The sequence below is a fragment of the Schistocerca gregaria genome, chromosome 1 (genome assembly GCF_023897955.1).
Source record: "Schistocerca gregaria isolate iqSchGreg1 chromosome 1, iqSchGreg1.2, whole genome shotgun sequence".
In the NCBI taxonomy this organism is placed as follows: Eukaryota; Metazoa; Arthropoda; class Insecta; order Orthoptera; family Acrididae; genus Schistocerca; species Schistocerca gregaria.
The window spans coordinates 730,306,471-730,332,976 of record NC_064920.1 but is presented as its reverse complement, the minus strand read 5'-3'; the positions used below and the strand labels follow the sequence as shown (position 1 = coordinate 730,332,976).

The window sequence follows — 26,506 nt, the reverse complement described above, 5'->3', positions numbered from 1 at the left end:
CAGTCATTGAAATGTTTGTTCTCTTTTTGTAGTCCTGGCAGTTGTCGTGCTATACACTGGTTATAGAATATGAGTCATGTGGTAAGAATACGTTATCATTGCAGTGATGAATAGTGAGAGCAGGCGAGATGCCACATAGACATATCACAGAAATGAAAACAACAAATAAATGCGTGTGAACTATGTTACAACAAAAGAATTCAAGGACCAAAACATCCAAAACGGAATGCAATTTAAAAATGTTAAAAACATATGTTTTGACAGAGCACAGAAAAACTGTATGACTTTGAAACTGTTGTGTTCATTTGTTGCAGCTTATGTGACATATTATTATGCTTTCATCATTTCCTTGGGAGTGATCTCTTTCAAACCCATACGAACATCTAAATTGGGCAAGGACGCATACCTCACTCACTTACCAGGCGTACAAATTACGTGTGTCAGTAAGAGATTCCTACCATGTGACACACATACTGTCACTAATGCCATGTATGACACATCAGGCATGTTTTCCAGTGGAGGATTCCATTGACTTGTGGCCTTGTCATGAAATGTTTGCAGTTCCCACTCGAAAGCCAATACCTTTTGGCTGCTAATAGAGTGTTGTGTAGAATCAATTGTCATTATAGCTCTCTTCCTTAATCCTCGCTGTTGCAAATGGACAATACACCACAACAAAGACACAAATAAAAAAAAAATAATAAAAGGGTTGGCATAAGTGAGGTTTGAACAAAGTTTGCATGTGTGGTAGTCCAACACAATGACCACTTCACCAAGATGCGGGGACCAAGCAGCAATCGGTATTGTAATTGTAAACTGTCGAAGCTGCATTGGTAAAGCACCGGAACTTAAAGCGCTGATAGAAAGCACCGAAGCTGAAATTGTTATAGGTACAGAAAGCTGGCTGAAGCCAGAGATAAATTCTGCCGAAATTTTTACAAAGGCACAGATGGTGTTTAGAAAGGATAGATTGCATCCAACTGGTGGTGGCGTGTTTGTCGCCGTTAGTAGTAGTGAAGTAGAAGTGGATAGTTCCTGTGAATCATTATGGGTGGAGGTTACACTCAACAACCGAGCTAGGTTAATAATTGGCTCCTTTTACCGACCTCCCGACTCAGCAGCATTAGTGGCAGAACAACTGAGAGAAAATTTGGAATACATTTCACATAAACACTCAGATGTTTAGGACGGGTGGTAGGGACAGAGCATCGAGTGACATTATACTGAGTGCACTATCCGAAAATTACCTCGAGCAATTAAACAGAGAATCAACTCGTGGAGATAACATCTTGGACCTACTGATAACAAACAGACCTGAACTTTTCGACTCTGTAAGTGCAGAACAGGGAATCAGTGATCATAAGGCTGTTGCAGCATCCCTGAATATGAAAGTAAATAGGAATATAAAAAAAAGGGAGGAAGGTGTATATTTTTAGCAAGAGTAATAGAAGGCAGATTTCAGACTACCAGACAGATCAAAACGAACATTTCTGTTCTGACACTGACAATGTTGAGCGTTTATGGAAAAAGTTCAAGGCAATCGTAAAATGCGTTTTAGACAGGTACGTGCCGAGTAAAACTGTGAGGGACGGGAAAATCCCACCGTGGTTCAACAACAAAGTTAGGAAACTACTGCGAAAGCAAAGAGAGCTTCACTCCAAGTTTAAATGCAGCCAAAACCTCTCAGACAAACAGAAGCTAAACGATGTCAAGGTTAGTGTAAGGAGGGCTATGCGTGAAGCTTTCAGTGAATTCGAAACTAAAATTCTATGTACCGACTTGACAGAAAATCCTAGGAAGTTCTGGTCTTACGTTAAATCAGTAAGAACCTTTAAACAGCATATCCAGACACTCTGGGATGATGATGGCATTGAAACAGAGGATAACACGTGTAAAGCTGAACTACTAAACACCTTTTTCCAAAGCTGTTTCACAGAGGAAGACCGCACTGCAGTTCCTTCTCTAAATCCTCGCACAAACGATAAATGGCTGAGATCGAAATAAGTGTCCAAGGAATAGAAAAGCAACTGGAATCACTCAACAGAGGAAAGTCCACTGGGCCTGACGGGATACCAATTTGATTCTACACAGAGTACGCGAAAGAACTTGCCCCCTTCTAACAGCCGTGTACCGCAAGTCTCTAGAGGAACGGAAAGTTCCAAATGATTGGAAAAGAGCACAGGTAGTCCCAGTCTTCAAGAAGGGTTGTCAAGCAGATGCGCAAACTGTAGACCTATATCTCTGACGTCGATTTGTTGTAGAATTGTAGAACATGTTTTTTGCTCGTATATCAAGTCGTTTTTGGAAACCCAGAATTTATTTTATTTATTTATTTTTATTTATTTATTTATTGTTCCATGGGACCACATTAAGGAGAAGTCTCCATGGTCATGGAACGAGTCAGTACATGAAATTGTAACGCCATTGTAGAAACAGATAAAATGAAATATAAGAAACATATTCAGGCGACAAGTCGTTAATTTAAATAAAGAAAATCAAAAATGTAACACTGGAATGTGCTTAATTTTTTAGCTCTTCTAGGAGCTCCTCGACAGAATAGAAGGAGCGAGCCATGAGGAAAGTCTTTAGTTTAGACTCAAAAGTGTTTGGGCTACTGCTAAGATTTTTGAGTTCTTGTGGTAGCTTATTGAAAATGGATGCAGCAGAATACTGCACTCCTTTCTGCACAAGAGTCAAGGAAGTGCATTCCACATGCAGATTTGATTTCTGCCTAGTATTAACTGAGTGAAAGCTGCTAACTCTTGGGAATAAGCTAATATTGCTAACAACAAACGGCATTAAAGAAAATATATACTGCGAGGGCAATGTCAAAATTCCGAGACTATTGAATAGGGGTCGACAAGAGCTTTTCGAACTTACACCACACATAGCTCGAACAGCCTGTTTTTGGGCCAAAAATACCTATTTTGAATCAGAAGAATTACCCCAAAAAATAATACAATATGACATAACCGTATGAAAATATGCGAAGTAGACTACTTTTCGTGTTGAAATGTCACTTATTTCAGATACTGTTCTAATGGTAAATAAAGCGGCATTTAATTTCTGAACAAGATCCTGAACGTGGGCTTTCCACAACAGCTTACTATCTATCCGAATGCCTAGGAACTTGAACTGTTCCGTCTCGCTTATAATATGCCCATTCTGTCTGATTAAAATATCAGTTCTTGTTGAATTGTGACTTAGAAACTGTAAAAACTGAGTCTTACTGTGATGTAGCATCAAATTATTTTCCACAAGCCATCTACTTATTTCATAAACTACATTATTTGATAATGTTTCAATATTACACACAAGATCCTTCACTACCAAGCTGGTGTCATCAGCAAACAGAAATATTTTTGAATCACCTGTAATGCTGGAAGGCATATCATTTATATAAATAAGAAACAGCAGTGGCCCCAGAACCGACCCTTGGGGAACGCCCCACTTAACAGTGCCCCATTGGGACTGAACATCACTACCATTCTCAATATTGCGGAGAATTACCTCCTGCTTTCTGTTCTTAAAGTAAGAGGTGAACCAATTGTAAGCTACTCCCCTTACTCCACATTGGTCCAGCTTCTGCAGTAATATTTTGTGGTCAACACAGTCAAAAGCCTTCGTTAAATCAAAGAAAACACCTAACGTTCGCAACCTTTTATTTAATCCGTCCAAAACCTCACAGAGAAAAGAGAATATAGCATTTTCAGTTGTTAAGCCATTTCTAAAACCAAACTGTACATTTGACAGCAAATTATGTGAATTTAAATGCTCCAGTAACCTTGTATATACAACCTTCTCGATAACTTAAGCAAACACCGATGGCATAGACATAGGTCTATAATTGTCAATATTATCCCTGTCTCCCTTTTTATAAAGTGGCTTCACTACCGAGTACTTTAATCGATCAAGAAACCGACCACTCCTAAAGGAAAAGTTACAGATATGGCTAAGTACTGGGCTAACATACATGGAACAATACTTCAGTATTCTGCTAGATACCCCGTCATATCCATGAGAGTTCTTGGTCTTTAGTGATTTAATTATTAACTCAATCTCCCTCTTGTCAGTATCATGGAGGAGCATTTCAGGTAACAGTCTCGCAACAATTTTTTCTACGAGCGCTATATGATTCTCTGTTGGGACTAGGTTTCTATTTAGTTCACCTGCTATATTCAGAAAGTGATTATTAAATACTGTACACATAGGCGACTTATCAGTAACATGGACATTTCCACTACGCACTGATTCTATATCCTCTACCTGTCTCTGTAGACCAGCCACTTCCTTTATGACTGACCATATGGTTTTAATTTTATCCTGAGACTTAGCTATTCTATCTGCATACCACATACTTTTTGCCTTCCTAATAACTTTTTTAATCACCTTACAATACTGTTTGTAATGGGCTGCTGCATTTAGATTGTGACTGTTTCTAACATTTTGATATAATTGCCACTTTGTTCTACAAGATATTCTTATCCCTCTAGTCAGCCACCCAGGCTGCCTGTTTGTGCTAGTACCCTGTTTTGAATGTTCTAACGGAAAGCAACTTTCAAAGAGCATTAGAAAAGTCTTGAGAAAAGCATTATATTTACCGTCTACTGTATCAGCGCTATAAACATCTTGCCACTGAATCTGCTTTCCTAAACAGCTGATGTACTCTGTAGGAGTCAACTTGGATTCCGGAAACAATGATCGAGTGAAACCTAACTCGCTTTATTTGTTCATGAGACTCAGAAAATATTAGATACAAGCTCCCAGGTAGATGCTATTTTCCTTGACTTCCGGAAGGCTTCCATACAGTTCCGCACTGTTGCCTGATAAACAAAGTAAGAGCCTACGGAATATCAGACTGCTGGATTGAAGAGTTTTTAGCAAACAGAACACAACATGTTGTTATCAATGGAGAGACGTCTACAGACGTTAAAGTAACCTCTGGCGTGCCACAGGGGAGTGTTATGGGACCATTGCTTTTCACAATATATATAAATGACCTAGTAGATAGTGTCAAAAGTTCCATGCGTCTTTTCGCAGATGATGCTGTAGTATACAGAGAAGTTGCAGCATTAGAAAATTGTAGCGAAACATTAGAAAATTGTAGCGAAATGCAGGAAGATCTGCGGCAGATAGGCACCTGGTGCAGGGAGTGGCAACTGACCCTTAACATAGACAAATGTAATGTATTGTGAATAAATAGAAAGAAGGATCCTTTATTGTATGATTATATGACAGCGAAACAAATACTGGAACAATTTGAAGTGGAATGATTATATAAAATTAATTGTTGGTAAGGCAGGTACCAGGTTGAGATTCATTGGGAGAGTTCTTAGAAAATGTAGTCCATCAACAAAGGAGGTGGCTTACAAAACACTCATTCGACCTATACTTGAGTATTGCTCATCAGTGTGGGATCCGTACCAGATCGGGTTGACGGAGGAGATAGAGAAGATCCAAAGAAGAGCGGCGCATTTCGTCACAGGGTTATTTGGTAACCGAGGTAGCGTTACGGAGGTGTTAGCAAACTTAAGTGGCAGACTCTGCAAGAGAGGCGCTCTGCATCGCAGTGTAGCTTGCTCGTCAGGTTTCGAGAGGGTGCGTTTTTGGATGAGGTATCGTAAATATTGCTTCCCCCTACTTATACCTCCCGAGGAGATCACGAATGTAAAATTACAGAGATTCGAGCGCGCACGAAGGCTTTCTGACAGTCGTTCTTCCCGCGAACCATAAGCGACTGGAACAGAAAAGGGAGGCAATGACAGTGGCACATAAAGTGCCCTCCGCCACACACCGTTGGGTGGCTTGCAGAGTATAAATGTAGATGGAGGTGTAGATGTCATCACTATTTCAAGCTGCCCTGGACTACTGACTGTTTCTAATTTGCTTTTTTTCATAGTTCAATACACTTCCTTCCTGCTTTCACCCTTGATCTGAGTAGCATTTTTGACAAGCTGTCCACTGGGCCCCCTTACCACTAAATCTGAGGGGTATGTGATGAGGAGTAAGTTGCAAGTAGCAATCTGCAAAATAATGAATGAGGTAATGCCTGAACGAAATCATTCGGGCAGGTAAAAACTGACTTGTGCAATCCCACAAAAAAGATAGGTCAAGATTTGTCACTATGGTGAAATGCTGTGAGCAGATAGGAAACATAAAGAAAGAATTAGCTGAAGTAAAAGACTTACTGCATGAAAATCAATTGACTACACACATCTTGGAACATATTATTGCTGTGGAATCAATGCCAAATAGGCTACATTGAGCAAAATGTGAGCAGCTGGCTCAATTTTTGCACAAAGTGCTATATAATGTGAAGGCTGCAATCTTTACTTCTGCAGTACTTGAAAAGAATTTGACAAAACACCGTCAGTTCTAAGCGTTTTAGCCTGATAATCAGAACAACCCTCAATCATTTTTATAAGAGCATTTCATAGTACACTGACACACTAGTGATCTGATGATCCGAAAATCAGTTTTGTAAGTGGATATAAACAAGAGGGTCCTGCATCTTGGCTGCAATAGAAACCAAGTATTGCCACATATTGCATATGAATCTGAGAAGGCTTTCTTGGCCAAGCATTGACTTGCGGGGATATAGGAACCACTTCACAAGGAGGTTTTCAGCTGGGTACCATTTCATACCCATCATGTTAGCCGAAGTTCTTTGAAAAATATATGAACAAAACAAGATTTTCAGAAAAAAATGCATTACATATATCACTAATGACGTTACTTATTAACTCTGAACAACTTTTCAGAACTATGTTTGAAACCCCATCAATACCTTATGAGATTTTCTTTCTTAGAACCTTACAATTCTATTAATTTCAGTGAAGGATGTTGGTGCTATTTCTTGTTGCTTAAAGTTTTGTGGATTGATATTTTTAATATATTCTCTTTCTCATCTAGTTTAATTGTTATGATATCTTGTACACTGACTGGCTGACCTGTCTCTTATTTGACAATATCCTGTATAATTTTAACCTTATTTGCTGCATTATTAATTTCTGTCACTATGTGCATACTTTTTATACTTCTTTACATTTTAAGGATTTCCCTTAAAATATTACAGTATCTTTATAGTATGCAAGTAATGTTAGCTCAAAACTTCTTCTGGCCTTTACACACACACACACACACACACACACACACACACACTCTTCCTATTACAAGAGTTAATGATTCTCTCAGTTATGTATGGCTTAGCTTCTTTTTTCATAGGTGGATTTTCTGGATAACTTTATAGGAAAGCAACTTTCGGATATTGGCATAGATTTATTGGGGAACAAATTTAATTTGATATTAGCGTCTCTTTTTACAGAGTGGTCATGAACACTAAAAATTTTATAAAGGTGTTGTGGGATAGGTTGTGCGAGAAATAACAGTTAAGGAAAAAATGTTGCAAATTCAGGCAGCTGGCCACAGGTAGTGCGCGAAAAATGGGTTCTTCATTTGCTTGAGGGGACAACACACAGAAGTCCACTTGAGACTCAAGTGCCTTATAAACAGTGGCAGCGTTAGACATCAGCAACCACTGATGGCCTCATGCCTGTGGGAGCCTCGCAAAAATGTTGCTGAAGCTGTTAAAGTTTTAGCTACTTAATTACCCATCTCTATTTCCATACAAATGTAGCAGTATTTATATAGGATTGTCTGGCAACATTACGACAGTTGTCTCCATTACAAGATGTACCTAAGGTGTACACCTGTGCAGCAGCATGCCAAGTGTACAAGTTTGAAACTGCGGACTGGTTCTGGTAGGCCTATTACATTTGGTTCTGGTAGGCCTATTACATTAAACAATTCGTGTGGGATATACCTGTTGTGAAGCAGTGCAGCACATGAGCACTAGATGGCAGTAACACATGGAAGTCAAAGGAGGCTGTTTCGTTGTAAGTCGTTCATACAGACTAAAAAAAAAAAAAAAAAAAAAAATTGTAAAATAAATTATTAAATACTTAAGAGATGAAGCTGATCACCATATTAGAGAAATATGCATGTTAAATGTAAAACACACTTTCTCTTCTTTATAGCATACTCACAGCCTGCTTGGTATGCACAGTTTTTCCAAACTGACACTTCAGTCCAACAACAAGCAAATAAAACAATGCTCTGTGGAAGAGACAATAGAGGCAGGAGCATTGTCTTGGCCAGTAATGCCAACTCTCTGAAACCAGTCCTACCAAGTGACACTTCACTATTTTTTAAAGTTATTGAACTGGTACAAGTGAACAAGTCTTTTATCTCTGAAGGTGTGATTGTACTAATTTCAGTCATACATACTAAAGTGACCCCTCCTATGGTAAGTAAGTACACAAATACATTTCTTTGTGTATTTATTTGCTGCTATCATACATGAAAGGATACAAAAAACAATATTCTGCCATCTATGATACTCGCACAGCCTATTCGCTCTACACTATAATACTGAGTACTTTAAGAAAAAGAAAGTCTGAGACAATTATATCCAACCAAGCTATGAGTTCGAGTATGATGAAATTTCTTAAGAAAACTTCAGGTGTAACTGCTCTAGAGGCCTCCGATTAAGCTCTTATCCAAGTGTCTGTAGTTTCTGAAAGAGAACCTGCTTCAGGGTTGAAAGAATCTGTTACCCTTCCTGATACAGCATCAAAGTTGGGTGAAACTGCTGTGATCTGAGACTGTGAGCCAAATCAAGAGCAAACTGTTCATATAAGAGTGCCATTTACAGAATTAGATCGAGGAAGTAGGTACTTCCACTAACTGACTCGCAGCGTCATGAATTATTCAAAATGGCCCACAACCAAACCTAGAGAAATCTGATGAAAGTTTCCCCAAAGAGGCAAATAAGACATTTTAGTAAATTTCATTTTACTAGAAAACTTAGTAACGAAGAAAAGCAACATTGCAGATGGTTAGCTTACTCCATATCTTGAGACAAAGTTTATTGCTTTCCATGTCAATCTGTTTCACATTTGCAGACACAGATGGTAAAAGAAGGATGTTGTGACTGGAAAGAACTGAGTAGGATATTGCAAAGGCATGAACAAAGCAAAGGAGAAATGGGGTGCATGATTAGATGGATGGAATACTGTAAAAAAATCAAATACAGAAAAACAATAAATAATAAAGATAATAATAAAAAAAAGAGAGTCACAAAAGTATTCGTATAACTTGTTTGAAAGATTGATCGATATTATAAGACACTTAGCTTCACACAATTTGGCGTTTAAAGAGCATCGAGAATCCCTTAACCTGAATGATAGCAGAAACTTTATAGACCTATTTAAATTCCTATCCAAATATGATCGAACACTAAAAGAGCACTTGCAATGTATTAACAAAAAACAACACTATCAGCATTATCTCAGTCATGATATACAAAATGAATTACTTACATTAATGTCCAAATCTGTTAACAATGAAATTATAAACACAGTCAAAGAAGCAAAATACTAGGCCTCCATGCTCATGTGTAGAATAAATGTCAATAGTATTAAGATTTTGCAGTTCCTCAAATGGAGAGATAGAGGAACATTTAGTTGTGTGTATTTTCATCAATGGGAAAGTATTTAACAAATGCCATTTTAAAGGAACTAGAAAATAATGGCCTTGACATCCAAAACTGTTGAAGGAAGGGATATGATTATGGTGCCAATATGGTTGGCATTAATAAAGGGTGTTAGAACAAGAATACTAACTATTAATCCAGGAGCTTTGTTCACGTCATGTAGATGCCATTGTTGAAATTTGCTTTTGCTAGATGCCACTAACACTTCTACAACAGCTAAAACGTTTTTGGGCTCTAACAATAAAGTTATGTGCTTTTTACAAAATCAAACAAGTGTAGGGATCTTGTAAAAACTAAAATTAAATTGATATTGAAACTTATGTCTGAAACACAATGGGAAAGTAGAATCAGAGCTGTAAAGTGATATTTTTGCAATTCGATGATGTAATTGAAAGTGTGAGCGACCTGAAAAATAGAACTGATGATTCTGATACTCTTAGCAACTGTGAATCAGTCTTGAAAGAAACATTAACTTTTGAGTTTATTGTTGCAATACACGTTTGGTGCGAGATTTTACTAGGTGTCACCTGTATAAGTAAATTATAGCAATCAGTTCAAGTGAACTTGAAAGTAGCTATCGATACTTTACATTCATTTTGTGACTGAACTCAAGAATTCCATAACACAGGATTTGAAACAATCACTGCAGAAGCACAAATATTTGCAGAAACAGGTAGTTGTGAAACTGAGTTGAGTCTCAGTAAATAAATAAATAAAAAGAGTAGCACAGAAAAAATGAATGTTCAGTTACAAATGAATTTATGGAGCTACACAATCTGCTGAAATGCAGAACAGAGTTAGCTTTTTAAAAATAATGATAGACGCTATAATAGTCGACACTGAATGTTGATTCAAAGTATTCAATGAATATTTTGAACAATTTAGTTTTATTTACAATATGAATCATTTGAAATCATTATCCAAGGATGCCTTTGTAATAATTTAGGTACAATACTTTGAGAAGGAACAGGCTTTCGAAGTTTATGAGGAACTCCAACTTTTAAAATCCAACCTATAGGACTCAACCAAAGACACATAACAAGTTATTCAGTACATATTACAAAATAATTTGGAAGAAGTAAATACAAATCTTTACATAACAATCAGAATAATTCATTCAGTACAGTTCCTGCCAAGAGAAATTTCTCAAAGTTAAAATCAATTAAGCCATACTTAAGAAGCATGATGTACCAAGAAAGCATATGTGTGTTGTCAGTACTATCAGCTGAAGTGGAAATAGTGGCTGGTATTAACTACGACATAATCTTTTAAAAAATAAGTGAGGCGAAAAGCTGAAAGCTTCGTTTATCTCAATGTGTGTATGTTTAATGTAATTTTTGTCATTGCAATAATCATTGTATACTATAATAATAAAATTTGTGCATAATTATTATTAGCATATGATTCATCTCATTTCATTTAAAATTTTCTTTCTGACTGGAAAGTGAAAGGGGCCTCGCACAACTGATTCATCGCTGATGTTCAGTTTTCGCCTAGCGCCCCACTGCTTGTAAATAATAGTACTGCACAGAGTGGTGGCATAGTGTAGTGATTAAGGGACAGTCAAAATTTTTATTTGTAATTTGTTATTGAAAAGATATTATCATTATTTGTTTACAATTAATTGCTTTAAATGTAATCTTTTTTTAAAATTTCTTTTCTTTGCAATGTCATGTTAATATCACAGTAATTTTTAAGTCTTCTTCTTTTCTTTCGTATCATTGTTTTACCTACTGGTATCTTTGAGCAAGTGATTTGCAATATTCTTACTCATCCACTCACTACACCATGTGTATAAGTGGTCAAGGAAACAAAATTCCTGGATTTTTTCCTGATTTCCCGTTTAAAAGTACTCTTTTTCTTGGTTGAAAAAAATATACTTTTTCCTAGACGACAGTACACAGTTCCGATGTTAACTGACGGTATACTTTCCTTTGGAGCTGCAGAAATCATCGGGGGAGGGGGGGGGGGGGGGTTGCTTTGACATGAAGCAACATGTACACTGCATATTTTCTTATTACGAAAATATAAATTCCACCAAATACAGCATATTAGTTTCTGCAGCACTGACATTAAGTTTGTGATGCACTTTTGTCAGCCAATCACAGCTCATGTCACGCGATCAAGCCAGCCAATAACAGCAGATATTCAGAGAACAGCACACATTAAGTAGTCAGCCAATAGCCACATCACCATTAAGTAGCGTAAATACTGTATACAAATAGGAAAGGTTAATGATTTAAATTCATGTAGATATAATATAACTACAAACAGAGATAAGCTTTCACATATAATATTGGTCCTTTTTTGCTTCTGTTATCCTTTAAGATATACCAAACACAAATATCCCTATAAAATTTTAAATAATTATATAAATGGCTGGTCTTCTGGGTCTGAGATTTTTCTAAATGGCTGGTTCTTAAAAGCATTAAGTTTTCAATGAGAGTGAAACACTCTGTGATTTAAGAAATTAATCACATATTCTCACATGTAACATGATTCATCCTGCGTAAAAGGAAATTTACTTTGAAAGACTGCTTCTTAATCCACCATTCGCAATATTTTCCCATGACTTGTTAGAAATTGTGTTGTTTGAACATCTGCCACAGTGAGCCGGACAAGAAGCGTTACTGATGTTTGCTCTGCTCATACACCTTTCGTTGCACTTCTGTTTGGAATCTTGTGTGCAGTGGGGCATCATGCGACCATGTGCAGCACTGCTGAACATTGTTCAGAGGAGATATATGGAGTTATATTTAGGGCACTTATTTTATCATATCCTATCCAGATAAGGAATGCAAAATAAGGAAGGAGCCCTTGGCATAATAATCGTTTCAAAACTAAAAACTAAAAATCAAAGTACCCTTATATTTTTATTTACACGTCAAGTTCCGTAGGACCAAATTGAGGAGCAAATCTCCAAGGTCATGAAACGTGCCAGTACATGAAATTACAATGTAAAAGTAATAACAGTATAAAAAATGTTTATGGGGAAAAAAACAAGCCATAAGTTTAAGTAAATGCAACGAACAATACAACATAAGAATCAGCTTAATTTTTCAAGGAGCTCCTCGAAAGAATAGAAAGAGTGATCCTTGAAGAAATTCTTCAGTTTCAATTTGAAAGTGTGTGGCTTACTGCTAAGATCTCTAAATTCTTGTTGTAGCTTATTGAAAATGGCTGCAGCAGTATACTGCACACCTTTCTGCACAGGAGTTAACGAAGTCCGATCCAAATGCAGGTTTGATTTCTGCCATGTATTAACCGAGTGAAAGATCCTTATTCTTGGGAATAAGCTGATATTGTTAATAAGAAATGACAGTAAAGAAAAAATAAATATTGTGTGGCTAGTGTCAAAATGCCCAACTAGTGAACAGAGATCAACAAGAGGCTTGCAAACTTACACCACTTATTGCCCGAACTGCCCGTTTCGGAGCCAAAAATATCATTTTGGAATGTAACGAGTTACCCCAAAATATAATACCATAAGACGTAAGTGAATGAAAATAAGCAAATTAGACTAATTTTCATGTCAGACAATCACTTACTTAAGATACTATTTTCATAGTAAAAAGGGCAGCATTAAGTCTTTGAACAAGATCTTGAACGTGGGCTTTCCACGACAGCTTACTATCTTGAAATTTAAACTGTTCAGTTTTACTAATCATATGCCCATTCTGTGAAATTAAAATGTCGAGTTTAGTTGAATTGTGTGTTAGAATGTAAAAACTGAGTCTTACTGTGATTTAGCGTTAGTTTATTTTCAATAAGCCATGAACTTATGTCATGAACTGCACTATTTTAATCCGAGCCAATATCCTTCACTAGCAAGCTAGTGTCATCAGCAAACAGAAATATTTTAGTTACCTGTAAAACTAGAGAGCATATCATTTATATACACAAGGAACAGGAGTGACCCAACACTGATCCCTGGGGCACACAGGTGACTTTAACACAGACTTTTTTTTTTTTTTTTTAACTTGTGCTCTGCAATACTGTTATCTAGAATTTCCAATCAGTTATATGTCCACACATCACTATAAAAACCTAGTACAAGGGAATGCAAAATTTCTTGAAAAAATAATAAGAGTAGTTGTTTGTATACACCAGAACTAAGAACATTACTAATTTTCATGACTTTTTCAAACAGCATACAAAATTAAAAAGGTTTTCTGTGAACCAATAAACTGTATAACTGGCAGTTCATTTTCTACTCCAGAAGCAAATATAAAGCCTTGAGGGGAGTTGCAATGATAAAACAAGATGTGCTGCCAGTCAATAATTTACCAAAGATTACTGTTCTGTAAATTTAAGACATAAACAACACAAATTAAGAAATAAATCAAGCCTAGAGGAGGTACCAGACAAGTGTTGAACATGTCTTGTAATCAAATAAACATTGTGTTTCACAGAAGGCAAATCTGTAAAATTTTGCTTAAGCTGTCAATATATTTGAAACAAAACATTTTGTTCAATATTACTGACCAAATTTGCCTGCTTAGTCATCTTCAAGTCAACATTTGAGTATGTTCATTCATAACAGATCTTACATTATGTCATAAAAGTAGCACGTCAGAATACTCCGAGAGCATCGGAACCTTACAAATCACACTAAAATGCATAATTAATCTTAAAGCGTATGTTCGGATTCACACTGAAGTCGGCCCCTACCAAATATTAAGCTTTCAGTGCAGTTTTTGGGATGGCAGTTTTCTTTGAGTACCAGTACTGTATTATCTCATGTTTAGATCTTTGTTATGGCATTATGTGATATGTGCCAGAAGATGAAAACATGGACTTGAAATTTAGCGAACAGCTCAAATTAGCCAACAGCATGGCATGAACCATTTCATTTCAAATGAATTAGCTGCTACTGCGGAAAAGCCAAATTTCTGTACCACACCACAAAATTAACTTGATTGTTCTGCTAGACAATTAATGCCTGATTTCCAATAATGTGGAAACAAAATAAAATATGAAACTAAAAACTGAAACTAATAACAGAATTTAGTCTTCCATAATTATGTGAATGTATTTTAATTCAGTTGATAGCTCCAGGCCACAGAAATCTATTTCATTTTCATCTGATGTGTGAGCTGTAAATAAAGAGAAAATAGCAAAATCGCAAAAGATAAACACGTGTCATGCAGTGAAAACCCCTGCTCAGTGTGTGTGTGAATCTGGCAGCTTGCTACTACTGCTTATACAGATAACACTTCAAGGAGCCAGAAGCGGGAGAAGGCGTTGCTCATATTGACTTCAGCTCTGCACATGCGCATGAGCCTGCTGGCAATTGATCAAATGAAACTAATGTAAATAGCTGTTAAGTCACACTCATTGAAAGCAGTTTGTTGTTACGAAGTACTGCATAGCTATTGTCCTAAAGCCTTTCACACATTATGCTTTTGGCAGATGCTTGTGTGTGCACTGTGTTTTGTTGTTGTAAATGGCACATTTTCTTTCAAAACTTGAGTTTTATTTTGGTGTTTTTCTTTCGTTTATATTTTATTGCTGCAGTATTGATTTGCAGTAGTGGGCTAAGTAAACTTCTGTGTTAGAGTATCATTTGTTATCAACCAAAATTACAGAAATTTAATTGAAAACTGAAGCATTAAAAATTTCCCAGAATCCTAAAAAACTCCCAGGTTTTTTCCAGTTTTCTCTTTGATGACAAAATTCCAGGGTTTTACAAGGCTTTCCAGGGGGTGTATACACCCTGTTACAAGATGTGAATGCTGTGGATAGTAATCACCATACAAACATTTAAAACATGAATTCTTGTTGTACTACAGAAAAAAAGTCATCCAGATGAAGATGTAAATGAAAGAAGGGATAATAAGTAAAACCTAAATTCAACCACAATGAGGAATATATGTAACGAATGCAGTAACAAGGACTAATACATGATGTCAAAATGGACAAAATGAAATCTATGTTGATACATAATCAAAATAACTTGAAAAAAGATTGCAACAGATAAAAGAATGACAGAAGTGGTGGTGGTGTGTTGGGGCTTATGGGCGCTCAACATCGAGGTCATCAGCGCCCTGACACACATTAAAACGAACGAACATGGACAGACCTAAGAAAACTAAAGCACACTCTCAAACAAAGCAGGAAAAGAAGGAAGATGTTACATAAGAAAGTAAAACCTAAGGAAAGGGGAAACATAGCAACAAGAATGTCACAGGAAATTGTTATTGGCTGCCCACTTACATAAAATAGGGGCTAGCTTGTCACACAGTGAGCAAAAAAAGTAACAATCAGAGCAAATGAGAAAGTTCATTCAATGATTACAAGAGAAGACAAGACAATGGAATAGAAATAAAAAATTACAATTAAGCCATGTAACTAAATAAACATGATGATCAAAATAATTTCAATAAAGATTTAAAAATAAAAAATGTCAAAATACCCGATGAGATTCAAAGCTACAACAATATTCCTTTACAACTATGTAATGCCACGAATGTATGCAGTAGTATTATGTTTAAGGCCCTAACATATCACACAAAATTCCAATGGTTTCAAAATGGAGATCCCACCCCTGGGGGCCTATCCTTGTTAGTCAACAGCCAGAAATGTAAGAAAAACAGGGAAAAATAAAGATGATGAAGCAATAAATATGAAATTTTCTCAAGTCATTCAGGCAACAACAAAATAACCAAGAGTAAAAACTAACAATAATTATTCACAACAGCTTATCAAAGGGTCTTCCCTCCAACCTGAATGCATGCATTGCAATGCTGTAAGACAAGTGTCTACTGGAGACACATAGACAGATCTTTACATGCCCGAACAGACCTGGTGAACAGGCTGATCAGGAAACTGGAAGACTTCAGGCCAATCCACCTCTGCGGATAAAACACATGTAAATGTTCCTATACAGCAACAGTGAAGTGTGGCAGTGCACCATCATGTTGGTACTACATTGCATGACGTAACGCCAGAGCAACATCTTCTAAATACAATGAAAGGATGTTTACATGGAATGCTAAAGATATCTGTCTGTTTAAAGAAGCAGTAGCACAGGACCCAACAAATACTTGCCCACTATACCTGCCCAAATGTTCACGCCAAACTTACGCTGATATAACTTCACATGACTGCCACGCCTATTTTTGTCACATCAAATGCGACTTTTTTTTAGAACTAAATAGGCCTTCTCTGGTGGATCACGTCTCAACTATCCACAACACTCTCCTTTCGAAATCTGAATTTCAAGGCATTGATTTAAGTTCCTCCACTAAATCTTGCACTTTCTGTAGGTGGTACGGACATAGGTTTTCATCATCCAATACTACAATGTGCAGAATCTGTAGTGACACACACACGGATGCATTTTACCATGTTTAGTTTATGGATGTAATTTAAGACCATAGCATTACTGTACTTACACCTGTTGAATTACTAATGGCCCTCAAACTGATAGTATGATTTACAACAACCATATCAAGAATGTCTTCTTTCAAACTGAATGATACGCACATTGCATTCTCATCCATTGTCAACTCTGTTCACATCAAAACTTTTGGTCTCCCATAATCATCTATCAAGCATTACAAACAAATTCGCACATGAAATAATGTGGTTCAGAAATCTTGTGTTGTAAATTGTGTGGGTCTCAAATACATTTTGACCCGTAGTGCCACAAGCTAAATGCTTATCAGCGTACTCATCAAAGGAATACCGATGACGCACCATGGTACTACTTCGTTCACAGCAGTGGAAGTGTGTGGTCGAGCCTATCTGCACTGTTATCCTATTGTATCTCTTTCCATGAACATTTGCAGCTTAACAAACACTTCCAACAATAATCAATTGCCTAAATGCTGAAGATGATCGAATGGCTAACAGAAACAAATCTGGTACACAAGCTGATACCAGTAATGCCAGTAGTTCTCACAGTGTAGATTGGAGCGCATGAGACTATTGAGCTGTTGGCTCATGTTTGATCCCTGCTATAGTCAACTGTTTAGTTTTTGTAAAGCTCTCTTGTTTGTTTTGAGGTAACCAAATGAAGCATACATCTGCAACACTGCCCCTGGCAGGATGCTTCAATTTGCGTATGCAATGACCTGATTGGTTACCTTTATTACTTAATAACTCTGAAATGATGCGACATATTGAATTTTTTCCTAACAATTATTTCTCAGCCCACCCTCCCCTTCGACACCCTTATAGGCTTTCAGATGGTTTCTGAGAACCCTTTATATTAATCATTACAACAAAATCTCTTTTAATTTAACAATTACATTGTTACAATTGTTACATTCCATCCTGGATTTTCCATTGCTTGATTTCACTTTTAATTTACTCTTAAAAGATAGCATATGTTCCTCTTCACACTAACGATACAGGGGGTACCAGGCCACAGGTAACGGATCAATTTATTATTATTATTATTATTTATTATTATTATTTAATAAACAAAACAATATGATAGAATAACTTACCAAATGCTAAGGTGTTAAATATCAGATGCTTATTCATTAACAATGTAGATGAAACTTTTCAAATCATTGCACTATGACATTATCTTACCTTAACAGTTTCCAAACGGGCCTGTTTATCATGACGGCGTTTTTTGTAGATGTTTTCAATGTCACCTAAGGATACAAGTTCTCCCCTGCAAAAGAAACAATATAATGGTATTTCATTGCAGCCATTAATGTAATGTGATGACTAACATAAACAAGTCATTATCATCAGCATCACATATTTGCACCCACTGCTGGACAAAAGCCACTTCTAGACTAGTCCTTATATTAAGGTCTACAGTTTACTTAAATATTGCCATTCTTACTTCTATTTCATTCGCCCCAAGTCCACAATGTATTTCTTTTCTTCTGGAGTAATGCACTAAGGACAAACATGCTATTCTTCTCAACAAATTGTACTAATATTATGAGAAGGAAAGTTGCCACTCACCATATAGGGATGTTGAGTCGCAGATAGGCACAACAAAAAGATTTTCACACCTAAAGCTTTTGGCCAATGGCCTTTGTCAACAATTGACATATAAGCACACACTGCAGTCTCAGACAATTGAAACCACGCTGCTAGCAGCAGCACCAGTGCATGATGGGAGCGGCGACTGGGTGGGGGAAAGGAGGAGGCTGGTGTGAGGAGGGGGAGGGATAGTATGGTGGGGATGGCAGACAGTGAAGTGTTGCAGGTTGGACGGTGGGCAGTGGGCGGGTGAGAGGTGTTGCTTTTCTCTCAATTTTTCTCCTTTTCCACTACTTACCCCCTCCCGCCAAATCTCAGCCCACCGCCCAACCTGCAGCATTTCATTCTCTGTCATCCTCACCATACTATCCCTCCCCCCTCCCTGCCCCAGCCTACTTCTTTCCCCAAACCAGTCGCCACTCCTATCATGCAATGGTGCTGCTACTCGCAGTGTGGTTTCAGTTGCCTGAGACTGCAATCTTTGTGTGTGTGTGTGTGTGTGTGTGTGTGTGTCTATTGTTGACAAAGGCCATTCGCTGACAGCTTTAAGTGTGAAAATCTTTTTGCTGTGCCTATCTGCGACTCAGCATCTCCGTTATATAGTGAGTAGCAACTTTCCTTCTCATGATATTGTTACATTGCATCCTGGATTTTCCACTATCAAATTCTACTGACGTATGATCTGTCATTTCTGGTGTTATATCCAAAGTTGCATGCTGTCTCTCTAGCTTTTGTTCGTGCTTTCACCTTAAAATAGACCATTATCATCTTGTAATTGTATTTTCTGCATTCTTTGTAGTTTCTGCAACTCTCTGCAGATGTGAGCATGTGGCTGCATAGACTGGGATGATTTCCTTCGAATATACTTTATTTTTATTTTTAATAATATTTATGCTGTGTTGCCGCAGATTCCTTCAATATCACTAACATTGCTTTTAATTTTCTAGTTAGAATAACACCTACATCTGAATTTTCCTGCCACTTCGTCTCTACACAATAAAACACACAACCTCATCGTAATTCTATGTTGTTCTTTTTATCACATTTGAAGCATGTATACACAAATAATAATTATTTTGTTAAGGTGCCCTCTTCTTCACATTTTTTTCCAATTTCAGCTAAATCTTTCCTTACACTTTGAGTTCTTAATAAGCCAGATAGTCAAAATGTTCAATTAAAACCACATGCTAGAAACTGCTATAAAGTGTCCAGGAAAATTAGAAGAGCAACAAGAATGTTAAACAATGACGCATATTATGAGAGGTACCAATAAACCCAATGTGGAAAGAAAGAACCAGTAACACTGACTGGCATAAAGTAAATAACAGTAACATTACCATACCAACTGCAAAGAAAATGATTGAGGATCCAATGCAGACTGTTAAAATACCTATTGAACACTAAGCAAGTGTAGTCCAAAATTTTATTACAAGCAATGGCATTTTGAAACCTCAACATAAAGTTCTTATTAATGAAAAAGCAATGTTTCTGTATTATGTAACACCACCAGAAATTAAAAAAAGCTATTTGTAAACTGAAAACCAAATGACAAATGACACTGGTGGTATACCAGTCTGGGATGCTTTCCTCCAAAACTCATTCCTTATTACATATAATCCATGAGAATTCCTATATTCATTCATCTGTGGCATACGAAATGAAATGATAGTGTCAGTGATAGTGGAGTGTGATAAGTGACAGTCGCATATAGTTATATTCTGAATAATCTGTGTATATACACTGCTTGACAACTGCTAATGACCAAGATGATGTTGGAGAGAAATAATCACAGGTAACGGTGGATGACATGAAACATAGTACATACACAATAGAGGTGGAGTGATATTTATAACAAAACAATGTACAGATTTCACCATATCAGAAAGCAGGGGGGTTGGGTTGTTTGGGGGAAGAGACCAAACAGCGAGATCATCGGATTAGGGAAGGACAGGGAAGGAAGTCGGCCATGCCCTTTCAAAGGAGCCATCTCGGAATTTGCCTAGAGCGATTTAGGGAAATCACGGAAAACCTAAATCAGGATGGCTGTCGTCCTCCCGAAAGCGAATCCAGTGTTCTAACCGCTGCACCACCTCGCTCGGATGAGAAAGCAGGATAACAGAAATAAATAGCGTTTTTTACATGTCAGACTCCCAACATAAAGGTCGATATCGAATCTCAGTAAGGAATATGTCCTCCTCGGGCAATAATACAAATTTTGCACCTGTTATTCATGCCAGCTACCAAACTGTTCAAGAGTCCTTGGGGGAAATTGTCCCACTTGTCCCTCAAGGCGGTTTTCAGTTCTTGCAAGGTTCAAGTTGGTGGTGTTTGTTGAGAAACACATTTGCCAAACATCCAGGAGACACACTGTATGGTTTAGGTCTGGGGAGTACGCAGGCCGTTCCATATTTGCAATGTCTTCACTTTTCATTGTGTTTGACACCTAAGTAGTCATTTAAGGGTGGCCACTGTCATCCATAAAAAGAATGTCAGGACCTATCATATCCCTAAACAGACAAACAAAATCCGGAATAATCTCCCTGTAATAAAGCTGTGTAACAGTACCTCACACAAAGATATGCAGCAGTGTAAACGTAGGCTTCTGCAGCCGTTGTCACAGTGAATAAAATTCTTCTATGTTTGAGGCTGCATTGTCTTCTGTAAAATTCCGAAGTTTCGGCGAAATTTTACAGAAGACAATGCGGCCTCAAATCCAGATGAATTTTATTGACTTTATGCAGCAGTCTTCGGTCACTGTGGATAAAGCCTGCTCACACCATAATGTCTACACCAAACTGACACCATTCATGAACATTCTGACGTGCGTAATGTGTTCCCCCCTCTCTACACTAACTAGTGGCCAGAAGTACTTGTCACAGTAAAGTAGGTCCACGGAGAACATCCACTGGGACCACTGTTGCTGATGCCAACCAGCATGTCCCCTAGACCAACGATCTCTTTCTTGACCATGGCTTGGTTCAGTGGGATGCATTTAACAGGGTTTTGGGCATACAAATCATCCTGATATAAGCAGCACAAAATGGTTGTGGAAGAGACAGATGTACCAGTAGTGGTTGCAAGGTCGCCAGTGATCTGCCTACAAGTGAAAAGTCTGTTCCTTTCTACCACTAGAGCTACTATCAATCTTCTTGCAGTGTGGTCATTCGCCTATGACCAATGGAATGCTTATGAATAGCATTTCCGCCTTCAACAGCCTTTTTTGACCATGAAATGACACTTTTAGATACACCCATTACTGTGGATACAGTATTGATACTATGATCGGGTTAGAGCCCAGCAACTGCTCGTGCACGATCATTAGCATTCATGTCCTGCAGACATGTTGCCATACCACATGGATCATTTCAATAACCTTCATCAAACATGGTACTGCCTGAACAGTCGAATGTATACAGACAGTTCGAGCACAGGCTTCACTGCAGTTAACATGTCCCGCCCTACACATTTCCTTTTACTATCATTGGTCAGGTGGTCCACTGAAATTGTCAGTTGCTCTGAAGCATGTGTCAGTTGCTCCTTAGCATTTATCAAGCAGTGTATATCTGAATATGCCCTTTCCATTACTGGATCCCTGTGTGCAAAAAGCAACAAAATTCTGAAAACAGTTGAAAATGTAATTCTTCAATTTTGTTTGTCTTTCCTTGTTTTTTCATCAGCTCCCAATGGGTGCAAGCAAAATCCTTGTATTCATATTTGCAATGATTTCACTAGCTGTCTTTGGAGTTAATAATTATCTCTGCTGTCAGTACTGTAACTTGAAATCTCTAAGAACTGTCCCAATACATACTTGAATTTTACCATTAATTGAAAAACACTAGAATTTCCGAACTGTGTCATTACTCAATGAATTTATAAAAGCCTTGATACGATGTACTTCCTCTTACACACAAGTTTAAAATTACTTATTTTTAATAAGAAGTATTCTATAAAAAAAGTAACAACCAGCATAAAATAATAAAATCAAATGCTTGTATACTTCTGAGCAGGTGTTTCCTCTTCATTCGGCCTCTTGCGTTTTTTGGAGGGTCCAGAGACTTGCTTCCGCAGGAGCTCAGTATCTATCTGCTTGAAGTCTTCATCAGTTAATATTCTCATTGTACTGATTTCTTTGGCTAAGTGTACTTTATCCACCTAAAACAAGGAATCTATGTTGATGACTCAGTTTAAATAAGCTAACATATGAATCTGTTATTGTTACAATGTTATTGCAATGGCACATAAAAGAATTTGAAATTTAAGATAGCAACTGTTTAGCAAATGTACGTAATAAGACATGTAAAAATCATAATACTTCATTGTTATCCTCATCTGCACAGTTTGTATTATTTTCAGAAGGTTCTTCATCAGAGGAATGGTGAACATCAACCCAACCATCATCATCATCGTCATCCTCATCACCACCATCAGAGTCATCACCCTCACTGTCACTGCCACCTTCACCATCACTTGAATCACCATCTTCATTGTCAGTTGTTTCTGTTTCTTGGAGATCAGCATCCTTTGGAACAAAAACATTCCAATAAAGCCAAAAACGGTGAAAATTTAATTTAAAAGGTTTTGTCTCAAGGCAAAATTGTCATACCTGTGATTGTTTTTTTGCAAGAACTTCTGCACCTGGCACATAATCTTTTGCGTCTACTTCACCGTACTGCTTTACCTTTAACTCAATTGAAGCTTCAGTTGGGCGTCCCTGAAAAAGTGGTTTACTTAGACATGCAAATTGTTATACAAAATAAATAATTCATTATAGCAGGAAAGTTCTGGAAGATAAATGATCTGGTATATAAAAAATTTGTTACAATAACACAATGCACAAAAAGGAAACAATAAACAAAACATGGGAAGGCAACAACTTATATATAGCTGACTGATTAACTACATATGAAAGGTTGCCTTTCCTCAATTTGTTTGCCTTAGAAACTAACAGACTACATTAAAAGGAGCAGTACAACACATTTGCTAAAAAGGACACATACACTCATAATCTTAATGAAATACCTATGTTCAGATTAATGAAAGTGCTAATATTATAAAGAAACTGAAAAAAAGGCAAGTTACTAATAGCCTTTGAAGATGACAATATGTTTGTGTAAGTATTTCCTTTTCATGGCATTTTTATACAAATCAACAAAGTAAATGACACTGAAACATACCACCATAAATATAAGGCAATTAACACTAATAGTAAAATTGCTGATGATGAAAAGAGGGGGGAGGGGCAGAAATGTTACATGCCCTTACAGAAATGTCACAAAGTTGAAAAATGAGCAAATGAAGTAAAAGGAAGTACAATACACTTCTTGAAAATCATAATACAACCAACTGAATGCACATCTCTTTTCCTGTTTTCAGACGTTGGAGAAGATATGGCAATGGCAGAAACTAAAAAGACCTTCATCCAGAAATTGAAGAGGAAAATACCTTGAGAAATTTAGGGCAGGTAACCACTCACAGATGGCTCATGACTGGCATATAGGCCAGTATAGGGTGCAACAAAAATGTATTGCCAAACTTTCAGGAAACATTCCTCATATGTAGGGGAAGAAAATAGTCATATGGACTTGGGTTCAGAAACACTTTATTTCCAAGTTAGAGCTCAGTTTCTTCAACAAACTGATCATGGGTATCAGCAATGTATGAAACACATCCTCAGGGTTGAAGTTCGACACATTGTTGAATTACCTACTTGCAGAAGTGTACCCGTGCAGGAGAATCAGCTGCTAATAGTGCCTGCACATGCTGCACATGGTATGGACACACAATGTTCTCAAGTAGCACTCTCCAGACACTCATGTCTTCAATATTACATGTTGCAGCTAATTGTCTTGTGTTGACACTAGGGTTATCATCAACTGCACAAAAGTAGTTCTTCCTTCAGCTGAGGTATCCTCATCCGTCTAGCTCTCCCTCAGTTGCGAGTAATAGGCTCAAACATCCCAAGATCCTTAAGATGAAGAACAACTGCTTTAAATATCCTCCCATCAGGACACTGTCATTCTGTAAACATCTCCCGATATGGACACTGAGTGCCACAGCCATTACCATCTGCCAAATCGACATTAGAGTACACTTTTACTGCACTGTACCAGAAACTGAGTCCTTGATGAACGAGGTTAGTTGCACACCAACACAAGCAGTGAAGTGAGTCACACATCAACATTATTTGTGTTATACTGGAACAACAGTCCTTGGCAGTGAACATAAAAGGTACAACTTTTTGTTCATTATAACCAAATGTAACCAAGAGCATATTTGAACATGTATGGAAACATTTCATCTAATGCTGTTACAGTCTGTTTCTGTGTGGTTAATGTCATTACTACGAAGTAGAAAATAAGTCCTAACTTGGAAATAAAGGTTTCAGGACCAATGTCCGTATAACACATTTTATTTCTCTATGTGTGAGGAATGTTTGCTGAAAGTTTGGCTATACCTTTTTTTACATCCTATTTACAGGCATGCAGATAACAAATTTTGGCTTTTGAACTACTGTTCATCCATAAAGTTTGATTGAGTGTTGAAAAAAATAAATTCAAAGGCGTTGCATCTCCTTCTATTCTTGAGATCTTGTTGCTCGTTATTTTAATTTCAAAATTGTTAATAATGATACCTTCAGTCATGGTAACAGTTGATTTATTGTTACTGTTGTAAGAGCTCATAGTAGTGCTCCTGCCACTGCTAGGTTGGAGAGATTTGATTCACGTAATGTGATTGCTTATTGCGTGTATCACATTGGTGACAACATTTACAGCCATTAAACCAAATAAATCCACCTTCCCTACTCCCTACCCTGTGTCTGCTATGAGCTCATTGAGTCATGGCCTTATCAGATTAGTAATAAGACCTCGAAAAACCTTTATGTGCAACGTCACCAATGTTATAGGCGCGATAAGCAGTCGCATTAGGTAAATCAAAAGTCTCCAACCCAGCGGCAGCAGCACGAGCACTCCGTGTGGCTAGATTATGCATGCACGACACAGAGCTGCATGATTAGCACGGCTCCCATGAAGACTCACAAGTGTGATTCTAGAGGTGGCCTTCATTTTACAGGGCTCCTTGGGCGTAAACACGGTGAAGGCAGAAGAGATAATGCAATGTTTGCAGTTAGATTAGGAACTGTGTGCTATACAAGGGAACCCCTACGGGGAACTGATTTACATGGCTGTTGCAGATGGCAACTGCACCGAATGGAGCTACTGTGCCATACCGCACTGCACTGTCAACATGCGCTTCAGTGCACTAATACTTCAAGCTAATTATAAACATAGAAATGACGAGTGTTACAGGAGTGGGTGTCAAAAAACAACTGACAGGAGTTGCATCTACTTCTATTCTTAATGGGCCTTGTCTCTTTGCTGGCTGCAATTTTAATTTCAGTATTGTTAATAATGGTACTTTCACTCCTGGTAATGGCTGGTTTATTGTTAGTGTTGTAAGAACTCATAGTAGTGCTCCTGCTGCTGTTGGGTTGGAGAGTTTTGATTCATGTAGTGTGATTGCTTGTCGCACCTACCACATTGGTGACATTGTGGTTGCATTCGTAAATTCAATGAATGAGACTGCATGAAAGCATGGAATTCATTTGCTGGGAATTTTTGGGCAAACATGAAGCTGAAAATTATGTTGAACGGGTCAACAAGATGCTTAACAGTTTCAAACCACTTGGGTGGAACCTGAGTATTAAGGTACACTATCTACATAGCCACTTAGATTGTTTTCCTGAAAATTTGAGACACTCCAGTGGGGAACAATGTTTAAAATGTTACCACAGTATTAAAACTATACAGGACAACTACCAAGAAGTATGAGATCCAGACAAGATGGCAGATTACAGGTGATGTTTAAAAAGGGGCAGTCCCAAACACGTTCAAGAATGTCACGGATAAGAAGCTTCTGAACTGTACAATACGTTATTAGTTTCACTGATGATTTGTTCCTTTATTTTTCTTATAATACTATTTGTATAACATAACAATAAAA

General features: G+C 37.4%; 1 protein-coding gene across 1 annotated transcript in view; it reads right to left on the bottom strand.

Annotated features, from left to right (window-relative positions):
- LOC126267044 (protein SDA1 homolog) overlaps positions 1 to 26,506 on the bottom strand; it is a 173,678-nt gene that overhangs the window by 31,441 nt on the left and 115,731 nt on the right. The window contains exons 15-18 of the mRNA XM_049971869.1: positions 23,109 to 23,216; positions 22,818 to 23,024; positions 22,503 to 22,657; positions 18,098 to 18,182 (exon numbers count right to left, since the gene is read on the bottom strand). Of these exons, the coding sequence (XP_049827826.1) occupies positions 18,098 to 18,182; positions 22,503 to 22,657; positions 22,818 to 23,024; positions 23,109 to 23,216 (555 nt within the window). The remainder of the gene's footprint in view (positions 1 to 18,097; positions 18,183 to 22,502; positions 22,658 to 22,817; positions 23,025 to 23,108; positions 23,217 to 26,506) is intronic.